General features: G+C 36.7%; 2 protein-coding genes across 5 annotated transcripts in view; one reads left to right on the forward strand and one right to left on the reverse strand.

The window, feature by feature from the left end:
- The first annotated feature begins 732 nt into the window (after positions 1-732).
- LOC7485557 (cysteine-rich receptor-like protein kinase 34) overlaps positions 733-14696 on the forward strand; it is a 55885-nt gene continuing 41921 nt past the window's right edge. The window contains exons 1-7 of one of the 4 annotated variants that reach the window (XM_052445624.1): positions 733-1564; positions 1667-1789; positions 1936-2057; positions 2192-2402; positions 2559-2796; positions 2893-3040; positions 3138-3541. In XM_052445624.1, the coding sequence (XP_052301584.1) occupies positions 772-1564; positions 1667-1789; positions 1936-2057; positions 2192-2402; positions 2559-2796; positions 2893-3040; positions 3138-3440 (1938 nt within the window). In that variant the 5' untranslated portion in view covers positions 733-771 and the 3' untranslated portion in view covers positions 3441-3541. Of the gene's footprint in view, positions 1565-1666; positions 1790-1935; positions 2058-2191; positions 2403-2558; positions 2797-2892; positions 3041-3137; positions 3542-14696 lie in introns of those variants that run through there. The other 3 variants (XM_002316588.4, XM_052445623.1, XM_052445625.1) reach the window with 3 other exon arrangements.
- On the reverse strand, positions 6814-9930 carry LOC7485558 (cysteine-rich receptor-like protein kinase 44). The gene is given in 8 exon segments (XM_002317181.4): positions 6814-7400; positions 7475-7625; positions 7763-8000; positions 8092-8302; positions 8411-8532; positions 8722-8853; positions 9095-9860; positions 9862-9930. Coding segments are annotated over 8 exon segments (2040 nt in total). The 3' UTR covers positions 6814-7049.

The raw sequence follows: 14696 nt of genomic DNA on the forward strand, positions 1-14696 counted from the left end.
CTTGCGACACCTCAAGTCGGTACCCACAACAAAGCGCTAGAAATGGAACAAGTTAAAACTAATTTTCTAATGTTAACTGCGACCATGCGCATGGGTATTTATGCTAGTGATTCCGATATTCGCTAATTAATGACATTGTTTTGCTATTCCAACATCAAAGTTTTGAAATTCTAACACAGTGTGGGACATCCGGTAAGTCTTCAAACCAAACAAGAAGTTAGTATTGACTGAGTCTATTGACTCTTTTTTTTGTCACAGCCAACGTGTCTATGTCTTCACACGGAGTCTTTGAAGAATTTTAAACAGTCTAAAGGCAATTAAGCAGTCAGGAATTGGGACCACAAGTAAAGTCGCCATTTCACACTGTGCTACCGATCATTTCCCACCCACTACCTTTGCCATAAAACTAAAATGCAGCCTAACTACAATAAATAAATAAATAATAGAAAGAGTAATCGAGTCACTGCAATAGAAAATGAATAAATAATAAATGCACAAAGAAAATTAGTCACTTGAATTTCTCTAAGAAAATCCCACGATTTAACCTCAAAACTTCTTGATCGATTCTTACGCAGAAAGTCAAGATATATAGTACTTTCCAATAGATGGCACCATCGAAATTGCTACCTCTTTTTTTGTCCTAAATTCGTTGACAAATTGGCCATGCCAATGTGGCCAATAGCCTCTAGGTATATAAAATACCATCTATGCAAGGGATTTCTTTCACGAAGAAAGAAATTGTGAACAGCAGTTAATATTTCCTCTGATGAAATGGGTTCTAAAACTATCGTCTCTCTTCTTTTTCATGTTATTATCATAAGCATCACTCTTACCGGTGCTGAAGTCTGTTATAACACAGGAAACTTTACAGCTAATAGCACCTATGCAAAAAACCGAGACCTTGTTCTCCGTTCACTAGCTTCCAATGTCACAGCCAATGGGGGTTTCTATAATACTACAATAGGTTTAGGCAATGACACAGTTTATGGTCTTGTGTTCTGTATGGCTTCCGCATCAGCTGAAATTTGTTCCAGCTGCGTCAATTCTGCTATTCAAACTCTCATGGCAGCATGTCCAAACCAAAAAGAAGCAATTTCATGGGGAGGGAATCCAGTTCCATGTATTGTACATTATGCGAATCGTTATTTTTTAGGATCACTTGAGCTATCTCCTACTGATGCTGGATATAATACGGGTATCCTTGACCCATCTTTTAGACAGTTTCTTCAAATTTGGAGTGGTTTGATGACAGACACAGTAACAATAGCTTCCACGGGCTCATCCAGGTTTAAGTTAGCAGCTGAGACGGCAGACCTATCATCCACTCAAAAAATTTATGTATTTATGCAGTGCACTCCTGATGTATCACCGAGTAATTGCAGAGATTGCCTACAACATTCCGTAGATTACTATAAAAGTTGTTGCAACGGGTATCAAGGAGGTTATGCCCAGAAACCAAACTGTGTTTTTCGGTGGGATTTGTATCCCTTCTACAACTTATTTCCTCAAGTAACATCTCCATCTCCATCATCTCCTCCACCAACCAATACCACAATCAGGAAAGGTAGGCTAATTTCTTTTTCTATACTGAAATTATTTCACTTGTTTCACGGTTTCCAGTTTCAGCTTCTGTAATTTCTATCTTAAACATGGCTGGGATTGGCAGGGAAGGAGAATAATGCTTCTCGGACAGTTATTGTTACCATCGTCCCTACATCTATCTTCTTGGCACTTGTTATCCTCATTCTCACCATTTTCCGTTTTAGGAAGCCAAAGCAAGAGGTCAAAAGTAAGTTATTGCTTATTGGTTCTTACATAATAAACAGCTTGGGTTCATTGATACGAATCAAATTCACTAGATAATTTGTTTTTCTTCCAAACATCCTACAAGTTAACTTTGGAAACAAAAACATTAACAACTTGCATTTTGTGAAGATTTCGATGAAAACAGTAGCACAAAATGCTGGGAATTCAAATTTGCCACCATCAAACTTGCAACAAACGACTTCTCTGATGATAATAAGCTTGGACAAGGTGGTTTTGGTGCTGTTTACAAGGTACTTTATCTGACAAAAGAAACGGTGTCGATTTTTTTATATAAAAAAATTAAGTTCTTTGAAGGTTAATTCATATTTCAAATTGATGCACTTAATTTTCTCTGTTTCTTTTTCTCAATGGATATATGCTATAGGGTATAATTGCAGATGGACAAGCTATAGCTGTAAAGAGATTATCAAGTAATTCTGGGCAAGGAGCAGTAGAATTTAGGAATGAGGTAGGGCTACTAGCCAAACTTGCTCACCGGAATCTTGTTAGGTTACTGGGGTTCTGCTTGGAAGGAACAGAAAAGCTTCTAATCTACGAGTTTGTGCCTAATTCAAGTCTTGATCAATTTATACATGGTAATCCTGAATTCCATATTATCTTATACATTTGTTTTCCTCATCATTTTTTTTTTATCAAGATCAATTCATGTTTGTAAGAGAATTATAACTAGTGTCAAATTCTATAGACAAGTTTTCCGAAGTTTCTGAAGCTCTCATTTTATGAACGCTTAGATCCAAACAAACGATTAGTCCTGGATTGGGAGAAGCGCTACAAAATCATAGAAGGCATAGCTAGAGGGATTCTGTACCTGCATCAAGATTCTCAGCTCTGGATTATTCATCGTGATCTCAAGCCTGGCAACATTCTGTTAGATGGAAACATGAATGCTAAAATTTCAGATTCTGGAATGGCAAAGTTAATGAAAACTGATCAAACTCATGATGCTACATCGAGGATCGCTGGAACCTTGTAAGTCTAATTTATAGCAATAATGAAAGAGGTGTGAATACTGAATGCTTATGATTCGCTCCATTGCAACTAAGATATGTTAATGTACCATTTCAGTGGCTATATTGCTCCAGAGTATGCATGGAAAGGACAGTTCTCGGTCAAGTCAGACGTGTTTAGTTTTGGAGTGCTAGTCTTGGAGATTGTGAGCGGTCAAAAACCTAGTTTCCGCAATGGAGATGACATGGAGCACCTTACGAGCCATGTAAGTACAACTATCTACAAATCAAACACATCATTGAAAGATTTACATGGATATTTACCCTTCAATATTGTGAATTCACTTCGGATAAATTTTGAAGGCATGGAGACGTTGGAGGGAAGGGACTGCTTTAGATCTTATAGATCCCATTTTGAGGAACGACTCAACAGCTGCAATGATGAGATGCATCCACATTGGGTTACTCTGCGTTCAAGAAAATGTAGCTGACAGGCCGACAATGGCTTCAGTTGTTCAGATGCTAAGCAACTCCTCTCTTACTTTACAAACACCTTTTGAACCAGCTTCTTCATTGAGCTATACTTCAACGATGGAGCAATCCCAGCTTAAGATTATCCCACTATCGAAGAATGAGATTTCAATTACTGAGTTAGATCCTCGATAATTTCCTCATCATATAGCGAAAGAATGGGGTTTGTTATTGTTAAGGAAATAATCAATTTAATAGTCTTGATTATTTTCTCCTTAATAAAAGGAAGAAATGAAGGGATTGAACAATTCAAGACAATCACAAAATTATTTCAATCATCTTGAAGAAGATGATGAAACATATATGTATTGTTGTATGGCAATATAAATTCTACATGAGTTGAATAAAATATATAAAACTATAACATTCTTTTATATTCTTAATTTCTACATTTTTTTAGAGCAAGTTCATCATATCTTAATTTAAATATTAGTTTTTGCTTTTTCAATAGGTGACTTTTATATCATCTGTCCAACCATTTTAAAAGACTATTTTTCAATATTTTTATTGTCTACCATATATTTTATTTACTATTTTTTTCAAAGATTCATCAAATCTTGAATTATTGATTATGAAAACCATTTTAAAAGACTTTTATTGAATTATTTACTATTTACTATTTAAGTCCCTATTATTCAAGTAGTTCAAATACTGTCTCAGTTATTGTTATGAAAACCATAATTGTGCCTTTTGTGGCATTACTTTTCTATGTGCACATTTTAAATTAATTTCTTGCAGACATGGGACAGTTGGAATCAAGGAAGAGCTGTAAATTTGCTAGACCCTGTTTTGACAAGGGTTTCTTCAAGAAGTGATGAGGCTATCAGATATGTCCATATTGGATTACTATGTGTTCAAGAAAATGTGGAAGATAGACCAACCATGGATTCAGTTATTATGATGCTTAGCAGCAACTCTTTCATTCTTCCAGTACCATCAAGACCTGCATATTTCATACACTCTACCCATGGGGCAAGACGAATGAGTTAGCACCAATAAAACAAAAGCTTCGTGCCGCAGAACAGCGAAACCTCGACACATCAACACGATTTAACACGATTTCCTTTGAGGAAATTTCTTTTAGGACAAACTTCGAAAATGACACCAAACTATGTAGTCTGAATCTTGTCTTCTCATAATTTGTTTTTATCAATTTTGTCCCTCAAGTCTTAGAATTATCAATCTTGCCTTTCCATCTATATTTGGCAATGGATTCCACCCAAATTGTCTTTTTATTTTTTATTTTTATGAAAACGCGATGTCATTTTTTAGGGGACTTCAGTTTTTTGGTTAAGGAATTCTAGCAAAAAGAAATGGAAGGAAATAGCGTGACAATTGTATGAATGGGCTTTAATTGTTTAATAAAACCCAATCTAAGGAAATACTTGATCCACCAATTTCATATTGCTGTGTGTGCTATTTAAGCCTTGCAATTCTATGAATATTTAGTTGGGCCAAAGTTAGCAATTCAACCGAATGTTCTCTCCGTCTTACCTTACACGCACCAAGTAAAACGTTCATAGCCCGCAATCTGCATGTAAGGGAGCTTGGCCCACAAATATCTTTTGAACATCTAGGTGGTTGAATAAGCATAGCCCACAATCTGCATGATATACCGGGCAAGAACATGGGGAGTGTTATAAAATTGCTAGGAGATGGAAATTAATTTTGGTTGCACATAAGCTAGCTTGAGAATGTTTTATGTCATTAAAAAAAAGAGAATTTCAGCTCGATTTTAGATAAATAGAAAAGCAAAAGGTTGATTCTGTCGGAGCAAATTAAACTTTAGTAGGAAGGTTTCAAACTAGAAAAATTTTGAAATGGAAGTTGCAGACTCTAATCAAACTATAGGTCTGCTGGCTTACTATAAAATATTTTTTATAGTAACATAGTTATCATGCCTGCCAAGGCTTTTATATATAGATTAAGGCTTGAGTTATGGTTTCTAGGATAACTATAAAATATTATTTTTTTAATTAAATAATACGATATCATATATATATATATATATATATATATATATATATATATATATATATATTGAAGTTTACAAAATTAAATCTAAACGTTTCTAGTTGTCCAATATAGGGATGGCCCATCTAATGAAAATATATATGTTATGATGGTCCATGTACTTCTGGACTAAATCAAGTACCCATCAAAATTGTGCACGCAAAATATAGGTTACAAGCTTGACAGGGCAAGCCAGTTTTTATTTATTTGAGCTCGTGTAGCTGATGGGATTCCCTCGTTCATCTCAAATCTTCTAGGCATGAAACAGTTCACATCAACCGGGTTTTTTTTTTTTTTTTTTTTTTGTGATAAAAAGTGACAAAACATGTTTTTTACAGGTAGCTTAAAAAGAAACTGAAGGGGATTTTCACAAAAATGAATTTAGAAGAAGTTTGGGGTGTTCAGGGAGAATAAAGAATAATCTTTAATTCATCAAATCCAAGTTCAAGAAAAGTTCAATTCTTGTGAATTAAAAGGCTAATGTCTTCAATCTTATAACAATCTCAAATCTTCAAGATTTTAAACAAACAAGAAAAATAATTAAATCAGCAATACAAAAAAAAATTGTCTTTATTATTTGTTTAAGTTATACAAGAAAATCTAAGTTAATCAAGAAACTAAAAGGACAACAGTAAAAAAATTCAAATCAGATAAAAATTTTCCTAGTCTATAAGGAACTTATAATGGCTGTAACTATTTCTATGTATGTAAGAAAGGTTTATTCAACTATTTCTAATTAAATTAATTTTTTTATAATTTCATTCCTTTTTAATCTAGAGGAGTTTGGGATGTTAAGGAGGATAACCTTTATATCAAATCCAAATCTAAGAAAAGTTCGAATCAGTCTTCGGTTTTATGACAAATTTATAATGCTTGTTTTTTCTAATGTTATAAGAATAGAAAGTTAACAATTTATTTTTTTAAACAAACAATAAAAGTAATTAAATCAGAAATATAAAAGAAAAATAGCTTTATTATTTGTTTATTATTTGTCTAAGTTATATAAGAAAATTCAAGCTAATTAAAAAAATAAAAGGATGATAGTAAAAGAATCCAAATCAAATCAGATTTTTTCTTAGTCTACAAGGAACTTACAGTAGCAGCAACTATTCCTACGTATGCATGGAAGGTTTATTCAACTATTTCTAATTAAATTATTTTTTTATGATTTAATCTCTTTTTAGTGTTTTTCTTATCAGATTTAGTCTTTATTTTTTTATTGTATTTTTTTACTATTAATATTTTTTTTAATTATATTATTAAATTAACTGAATTTATTGTATACGGTTACGTTAATGATCCAAGTATTAAATATTTCTTGCTTTCTTAAAATCATTAGCATAGTCTAAACATCATTTTATTACATTAAAAAAAAAAATACCCAACTCACAATTAACAAATAGCGACAACTATCTAGTTCAATCTATAAAATTTAGCAAATATTGCTAACAAAAATATCTAAGAAGTAGCTGGCGCATTTGTATTCCATGTTGAATTTAAAATAAGAAAGGAACAATAATTATAAGGCATTAGCAATATAACGAAGGACCTAATTGAACAATCCGGAAATCTAACATGGTCCTTCTTTTTTATTCTTTTCTTATTGCACCACAGCATTTGGCTTCAAGTTCAACAAAAAAACCACAGCTTCTGCTTCCACCAAAACGAATAATATGATGTGACTTAATTTGAAGCAAAGTTGCACCACCAACATGCTTAGTAACTTGCCCATTACCTTTGGATGTCATCGAGGTCTATCTCAGAGATGGAAACCTCTTTGTTAGACCACTGGGGAGATTTAGTTCTGGATTCATCCGACTCAGTTAACATTGAAGCATTCATCAATGGCAGAATCGACGTTTCTCCGTGCATAAAAAATGCAGGTTTTGAGGGTGCTGCGAGAGTGACAGAGTAGTTACTAAGCATCATAGAAACTTGAGCCATAGTTGGTCTGAGGGCTTCATTTTCCTGAACACAAACTAATCCGATGTTGATGCATCTCATAATTTCACTTCTTGGACCAATATTCAAGGTAGGATCTATCATGTCTAAAGGTGTCCCTTCATTCCATTTTCTCCATGACTGCAAAAATTTAGATAAAGTTCATGCACGTTATTCAAACAGAATCAATAAAATTAAGCACTGTTGATACTTACATAGGTTAGAAGGTCCTCTCCATCGTCTCCTATGCCGCTGCCACCAATCTTTCGACCACTAACAATTTCTAAAACTAAGACACCGAAGCTATATACATCTGATTTAACTGAGAAATGTCCACGGATAACATATTCTGGAGCCATATACCCGCTGCATGGAATCATCAGATTGGATTAATTCTAGTTTAAAAAATGGCTGCAGAAAATCTACTATAAATTATTTCATTTTTGTCCTACCAATTTATTATATTTTAAAAAATTTGTGGCAGACTGGCAGTATATACTCACAAGGTCCCAACTACTCTACTCGTGCTATCTTGAGCTTGATCCATAACAAACATTCTTGCCATTCCAAAATCTGAGATTTTTGGATTCATGTTCTCATCTAGCAGAATATTAGCAGCTTTGAGATCACGATGAATAATCCGTAGTCGAGAGTCTTCATGTAGATAAAGAAGACCCCTTGCAATGCCTTCAATGATTTTGTAGAGGGTTTCCCAATCTAGAAGTACACGCTTGACTGGATCTGCAAATCAACTAGAACTAGATAAATTACCTGAACTGACCATGGAGATTACATGTTCAAACTCTATCAAGGAACCGAATGACGAATATACCAAATATCAAGTTGTTGAGGCTCGAGTTGGGGAGAAACTCATAGACAAGAATCCTTTCTTCTTTCTCGAAGCAGAAACCCAGGAGTCTAACCAGATTCCGATGCTGAAGCTTGGCAACTAACATGACCTCGTTCTTGAATTCTAGCTCTCCTTGTCCAGATGTCCTAGACAACCTTTTTACAGCTATATCTTGTCCATTAGCAAGTGTGCCCTGAAATCATGTCAAAATCAGCAATGTGTAGAACAAACTGAATCTAGTCCAAAATTACCAAATGTCTGAAGTGGAATCATATTTGACAGGTGAATGATTTTCCCTTACTTTGTACACGGTGCCAAATCCTCCTTGTCCGAGTTTATTATCCTCGGAGAAGTTACCTGTTGCTTCTCTGACAGTGCCAAAATCAAGTTGGAACAATTCCACATCTTCCATTTCATATAAATCTACACCAAAGCAATCCTAACGCATAAGCAAATGAAAAGGCCGCTTCTCCGAAGGGCTTGATTGAAACATTTCTTCATATAAAAGATGGTGTTTTCTAACAAAGTAATTTAAAGCTTCAGTTTGAGAATGCTAAGCCATAAAAAGCTTGGTTTTATGTCCTTAACATTGGAAATAGCCTCTGAAATTACCTTTAACTTCCTCTTCCTCCTTCTGCTTCCTGGCTCTTAAGAAGATGCAAACGCAAACTATAAGAATCACAGAAACAGCTATTGGAACAATGACAATGATGATGATGACATTCCTCTTCTTGCCCTTCTTTCCTAAAAACCAGAAATGAAATCTGATTTACACATGTTTAGAATGAATTTATAGATATGTCTAATAAGTAACAAGTAGTAACATATATAGTAAGTTAAGTCAATATAAAAAGGTTAACTTCTAAATTGCTGGGAATAGATCATTAATTGAATCGAATCTTTAACAGCCTTAACTCACATACTCAATTTCAAAATAGTTGAAGACAAGTATTTCATCTAGTCATGCTTTAAGTTGTGCCCATACCTTGTGAAGTTGAAGCTGGTGGTGATGGAACTGTATTATTCGAAGTTGAATCTGGTGGTGGCGGGATTGAATTAGTCGGAGGGTCATAGAAACGGTCTATTTCATACCTAAAATTACAGCTTGGATAAATAACTCTTCCTCCTTGTCTTGCATCACAACACTGTGGAATAAGTCCTGAAGCATTATACAGGCAATCCCTGCATTCCGAAGCAGATAAATCAGGAGTACACTGTACAAGTGCATATATTTTTTGAAAGTTCTTCGGGACATCTATTTGATCCATTGCATACTTGTAACGAGAATCACCTGCGGCTGCTTGATCGCTCAGCCTACCTAACAAAGTCATCCGTGACTGATTGAACCCGACTACATCAGAGACATTAACTCGATCATCATACACCCAAAAATAAGGTCCTTTCTCCATGCGATTAAATATGGAGCGGTTTGTGTAGCGTACCATACAGTTATCTAACCCTCCGATTGCCTCCACAAAGTTTGGACAGAGTCTTACCAAGAAATCACTAGCATTTCTTATGCAAACACGGCAGACATCAGGACTGATATCCGGTCTACAAAGTGCAATTGAATACACTGTGTCGGCGTCTTGGCCGTAGGAAAAATTGTAAAAGCCATTGTTTATTTCAGTGTTGGTGTAGATAGAGGTGAGGAGTTGATTGAGATTTTCCTGGTAAGTACTGTTAGTGGTGTAGTTGCCCTTTCCTACACAGTCTTTATATAACATTACAGGCTGGTCTGAACTCTGATGGCTGCTGTGCCATAGCCAGAACTTTCATGAAAAGAAGACAGACTGAAAAAAGGAATCTTGAAGAAGCCATAGGTTCTGTTTCCTGCCTCTGTATCTGGTAGAATGATATGCAGGATTGTACTTACAGCCCCATTCAGATTTATATGGACTAATGGAAGACAATGCATGCACTTCCAAGGATTGGTGGTGATTTCCTTGCTTGACTTTGGCATCAAATCAGGAAATGTTCCTTATTATTGAACGAGATAGTCCAAGTAATAACGGTGTGAACATATAGTCTTAACTAGAGAATAGAAAAAAAAGAACGGGTGGCTGTCAACATCTGGGTTTGAACAGAATTGGCCGAGTCATTGAATAAATGAACCAACAATATTCTGGGAATTGTTTTTCCAGAATAAATATTTTTTTTTATCAAATGAAAGATTGTATTATAAAATTTCATTTCATATATATATATCTGACACATATCGATTTATTTCAAGGCCATTTGAATTGTTTAAAAATTTATTTTAATGTAAAAGTTAAATTACGTTTCCTTTATGCTTTTATTATTTTTCAATTAAGTCATTTCTAAATAAAAACATTAAATCATATGATATAATTAATTTACAGTAATTGTTTTTTTAAGTCAAGTCTATTACTAAATCATATGCAAATGATTATATCATTAAATCAAAGGGTATAATCATTCGCTGTGCAATTTTAAAAAAAAATATTTTTTTTAGTTTTATATTAATTATTTTTTATGTTTTTAGATTATTTTAATATGGTGATATTAAAAATAAATTTTAAAAATTTAAATAATTATTATTTTAATATATTTTTAAATAAAAATTATATTTAAAAACAATTGTTATCACAGTATCTAATGAGATTTTAGAATTACATTCCTTCCTTCACAAGTGTGAGGAATTGTGGAAACATTTCAAGGATCAACTTCACAAGTGTGTGGGACTCTTGTACCAAGAAGTTTTCAGATTGGCTTTTTACCCTATCGACCTATGCTTTGGAAGTTAGCTTGAGTTCGAGATGTCAGGAAATAGATATAGGTAATAAGCAAATTGCCGCCATTGCCATTGCAGAACCTCACTTTCTCTTTGTGATTATTATTGGGTGAAAAAAGGATTCATTTAAGATTCAAGCATGGCACAAGTAGTTAATTCTATTGATCGGAACAAGGTTAAATAATATCAAGTTATCTCCTTTCTATATCAATTGTGAAACCCGATCTAGAATTAGAGTCGATCAGATTCTGAATTAACCCACAGTACGGTTTTTAATTTCATAAATATCCAAATATTGGAAGGGAGATGATTCCTATCTCCGTGTGAAATTTTCTGTTGGTGTATTTGTTGACTGCTTAATTTCTATGGAAAAAATGGATATTATTTAAATACTCTGCAAAGACTGTGGAAGACATATACACATTGCCTTTCACAATAAAGACTATTGACTAGTTCACATGGAACTAGTTGTTTGGTTTGAGGACTTGTGAATATGAATATTCTTGGAGAAACACAGAATTGTTGGTATATCCATTTTTTGGACAAGAAACACAGTGTTGGAAATTCAAAATCAAATTTATTCACAATTGGATCCTCGTTTCTCTTTCTCTCTCTCGAATGCATATTCTCGAAAAGTCTCATCAATCCAGGAGTCTAAAGTTAGCCATGTTTAAATCTTTTCAAATCTGAATCTGTAACTAACAAGCACATCTCAAGGCATCTGATATACATCACTTGAAAACGTAATGGAGCAATAAGATTAATACTTCTCTTCTTATAAATTCTTCATGGAAATATTTAAAAATACTTTCCCTATTTTTTGTTAGGATATTGCCATTTAGTGGCAATACCCCACCACTAAGCAAGTGGTTGCTCCATTAATGCCACAAATGGTGGCATGCTTTAAGGCATTATTGGCCCCTCCATGTTGACCATGAAATGCCTATAAAGGAGGCATATTTGTTGAGAGCAAAATGAGATGGTTGTGAGAGTGTGTGAGAGTGAACGTGAGAATAGAGAGAAAAGAGAGAGCTGCAATGACAGCAGCCTTGCTGCCATTGCAGCAGCTGTAAGAGCACCAAAGAGAGCTGGGAGTAGAGTAGAGTGAAGTGATTCTCCTCCTCCATGTATTTATTGTATCCTTTTCTCTATCTCTAATAAAATGGACCTCTCCCGTGGATGTAGGCAATTTGCCGAACCACGTAAAATATTGTGTCAGTGTGCTTAAGCCTCCGATGAGCAAATATCAGTACACCACCGGTCCGCGCATGGGGAGCCCGAATACCCCAACGATTGGTATCAGAGCACATGGTTTAAAGGGGTGTTTGATTTTGCTCAAAAATGAAAGTTGTCAAAATTGTGTTTTGACCATACCACTATGTAGAGGAGGAAGAGACGAAGCCACTGTTGAAAACAGCGTCGAAATCGGACGTCGGAAACGTCTGCACGCGTCGTCACGCGCCGGCGAGGAGACTGGCCACGCGCATAGACGCGCGCCACGCGTCACACGCGTCTTCTTCATCCGGATTAGTTGACCCGACCCGAATACCAGACGACCCGACCCACGTTCCAGACCCGGATAAGGATGACGTAATCATGACGTACTCATGACGCCAGCATACACAGTCAGCATGCCATGCCAGCGCCCAGTCAGCAAACACGTCATCGTCCAGTCAGCATGCATGTCAGCATCCAGCCATCAGACATGTCATCACTGTGGGACCCACATGCCACATCATCAGCCGCAAGCCGAGCTGAGCCGAGCCGAGTTGAGCCGAGCCTTTTGGGAGCCGAGCCGAGCCGCTAGCCGCGAGCCGAGGGAAATGATTCTGTGCAGCAGAGTCTACGTGCAACCGGATCTGAGATTGAATCTGGGCCGCTCATCAGGCCAGAATTGTTTTGATCAAATCTTAGCCGTCTGAAGTGCGATTTGGATGATTTCTGACTTGTTTCCAGCTAATTTGATCGTTCTGGATGCAATGGTATGGTCCGATCATTGAGATTTGTGACCGAAAGTGGTGGTGGTGAATTATTAAGACAGATTGCCCGATTAAAAGGCATCTGAAGGGCATCATGGTGGTCGATGGAGATGAAGAAGAAGAAGGTGCACATGTTTACCCAATTACATGTGCTGAACTGCTAAGTGGAGAGATTTTAATTGCCTAGAGGGAAGGCAAAATTGGGACACTCTGGATACCCGATCATGTGGACGATTTGAGGTGGAGAGTAGAAATTGATGAAGACCAATCTTGACGAGTCTAAGAACTGGTGGTCTCGCCAGATATTGAGAAATCATGTATTAAACCAGTATATTCCAAATCACTTGTAAAGGAAAGCCGCAACAAAGCTAGCAAATGGTTGTATATACGGAAAGACAGTACGATGGATAGATATGGTCTAAGAAGTTCTGTCTAGGAGATTGGGTTTTAAGCGGGACCGTTGTGACCCCTCCAATCTTTCCTGGGAACTTGCTTAGTGGAAGGATTATCCATACGGTACTATTTTCGTATATATAGCAGTTTGTAATGAAACGGTTGAAGACTAGCAGGATGACGACACAAGGGAACAGTTGGGTTCCGTATGATCAAGGATCTGATGAAGTGGTGATTTCTCCAAAGAAGTTAGATTCGATGACTGTGATTTCTCGAGGGAAGAATTGATGAAGACCCTGATAATGGAAGAGCAATACAGTAAGGGGATAAAGATTGGCACCCTATTTTGACTTGGACAGGTGTTATGACAGGATGAGCTGCTGTCAAACGTAAGCAAGGAATAAGGAGAAATCTGGAGAACAGAAATTGCACGAGGGCACGCGGAGATTGTGCAAGAGTACTCGTAGGATCCAATGAGGTACTGTAATGAGACAACAGGTGCAAGGAGAAGAAGTGTTCCCAGATGAAGCTCAGAGTAGAGACTGTTAAAGTTTGTACAACAGGAAGTCTCTTATGCTCTTGATGATGACAATAGGCGAAGACCTTTCCAATGCATGCAAGGATGGAAAGAGAGCTGTTGCAGAGGCACCTAATTGAGGGGGTGCAAACGCCTGTGATAAAAGGCGACCGCCTATGATGAAAGGCGAAGACACCAAAGAGAGTTGGTGTAGGTGGAGCTATCAAGCAGAAAGGCATAGAAGCTCCAAACATAGAAATCAAGGTGGAGGATTGCGAGGAGTATACCGCAACTTTCTCTTTCTATATAGTCAGTGGCAGTAATCTCTCCCATAGTGCACATGGTGGTAGAGAATTTTGGAGCCACTTTAAAGCATCTCAGCTGAAGGAGGATGCGACCGCCCCATGACAACGGGCGAAGACGCCTTAGAGAAGGTGTGAGGGCCGCGATAGGAGCCCCATTTCAGACCGCCGCATGACGACGAGCGGAGACACCTAAGGAGAAGGTGTGTGGGCCACGATATGAGCCCAGTTCAGAACAACCCCAGAGCCAATGTGATGGCTAGATATAAGTGGACAGGTGTATAGCCAATGAAGTGGCTATGATGAGTATGAAGACAAATGCAGGATTGACTTTCATGGATATTGCCCCCATGCTAAAGATCAATGAGCTAGAAGATATTTGCCTTGGACAATAAGTGGGTGACTTGTGGAGCATTAAGACGCGACTGCTATGAAGGAGCAGAGGGCATGCGCAGGTTCCGGGAACGAGTTGACTCTTGTCAAGGTGGTGAGCTCGATAATGGCATTGTAATACTCAGAGTATGAAGACAGATATGGATCAACCTTTAATAGGCTGCCCCCATGGTTAAAGGTGGAGAGCTACCTGGACTCTTACGACTAAGAGCGAGAGACTCACAGAGAAGTAAGGCGTGGTTCCTAAG

This window comes from Populus trichocarpa, chromosome 11 (genome assembly GCF_000002775.5).
Source record: "Populus trichocarpa isolate Nisqually-1 chromosome 11, P.trichocarpa_v4.1, whole genome shotgun sequence".
NCBI classification, from domain to species: Eukaryota; Viridiplantae; Streptophyta; class Magnoliopsida; order Malpighiales; family Salicaceae; genus Populus; species Populus trichocarpa.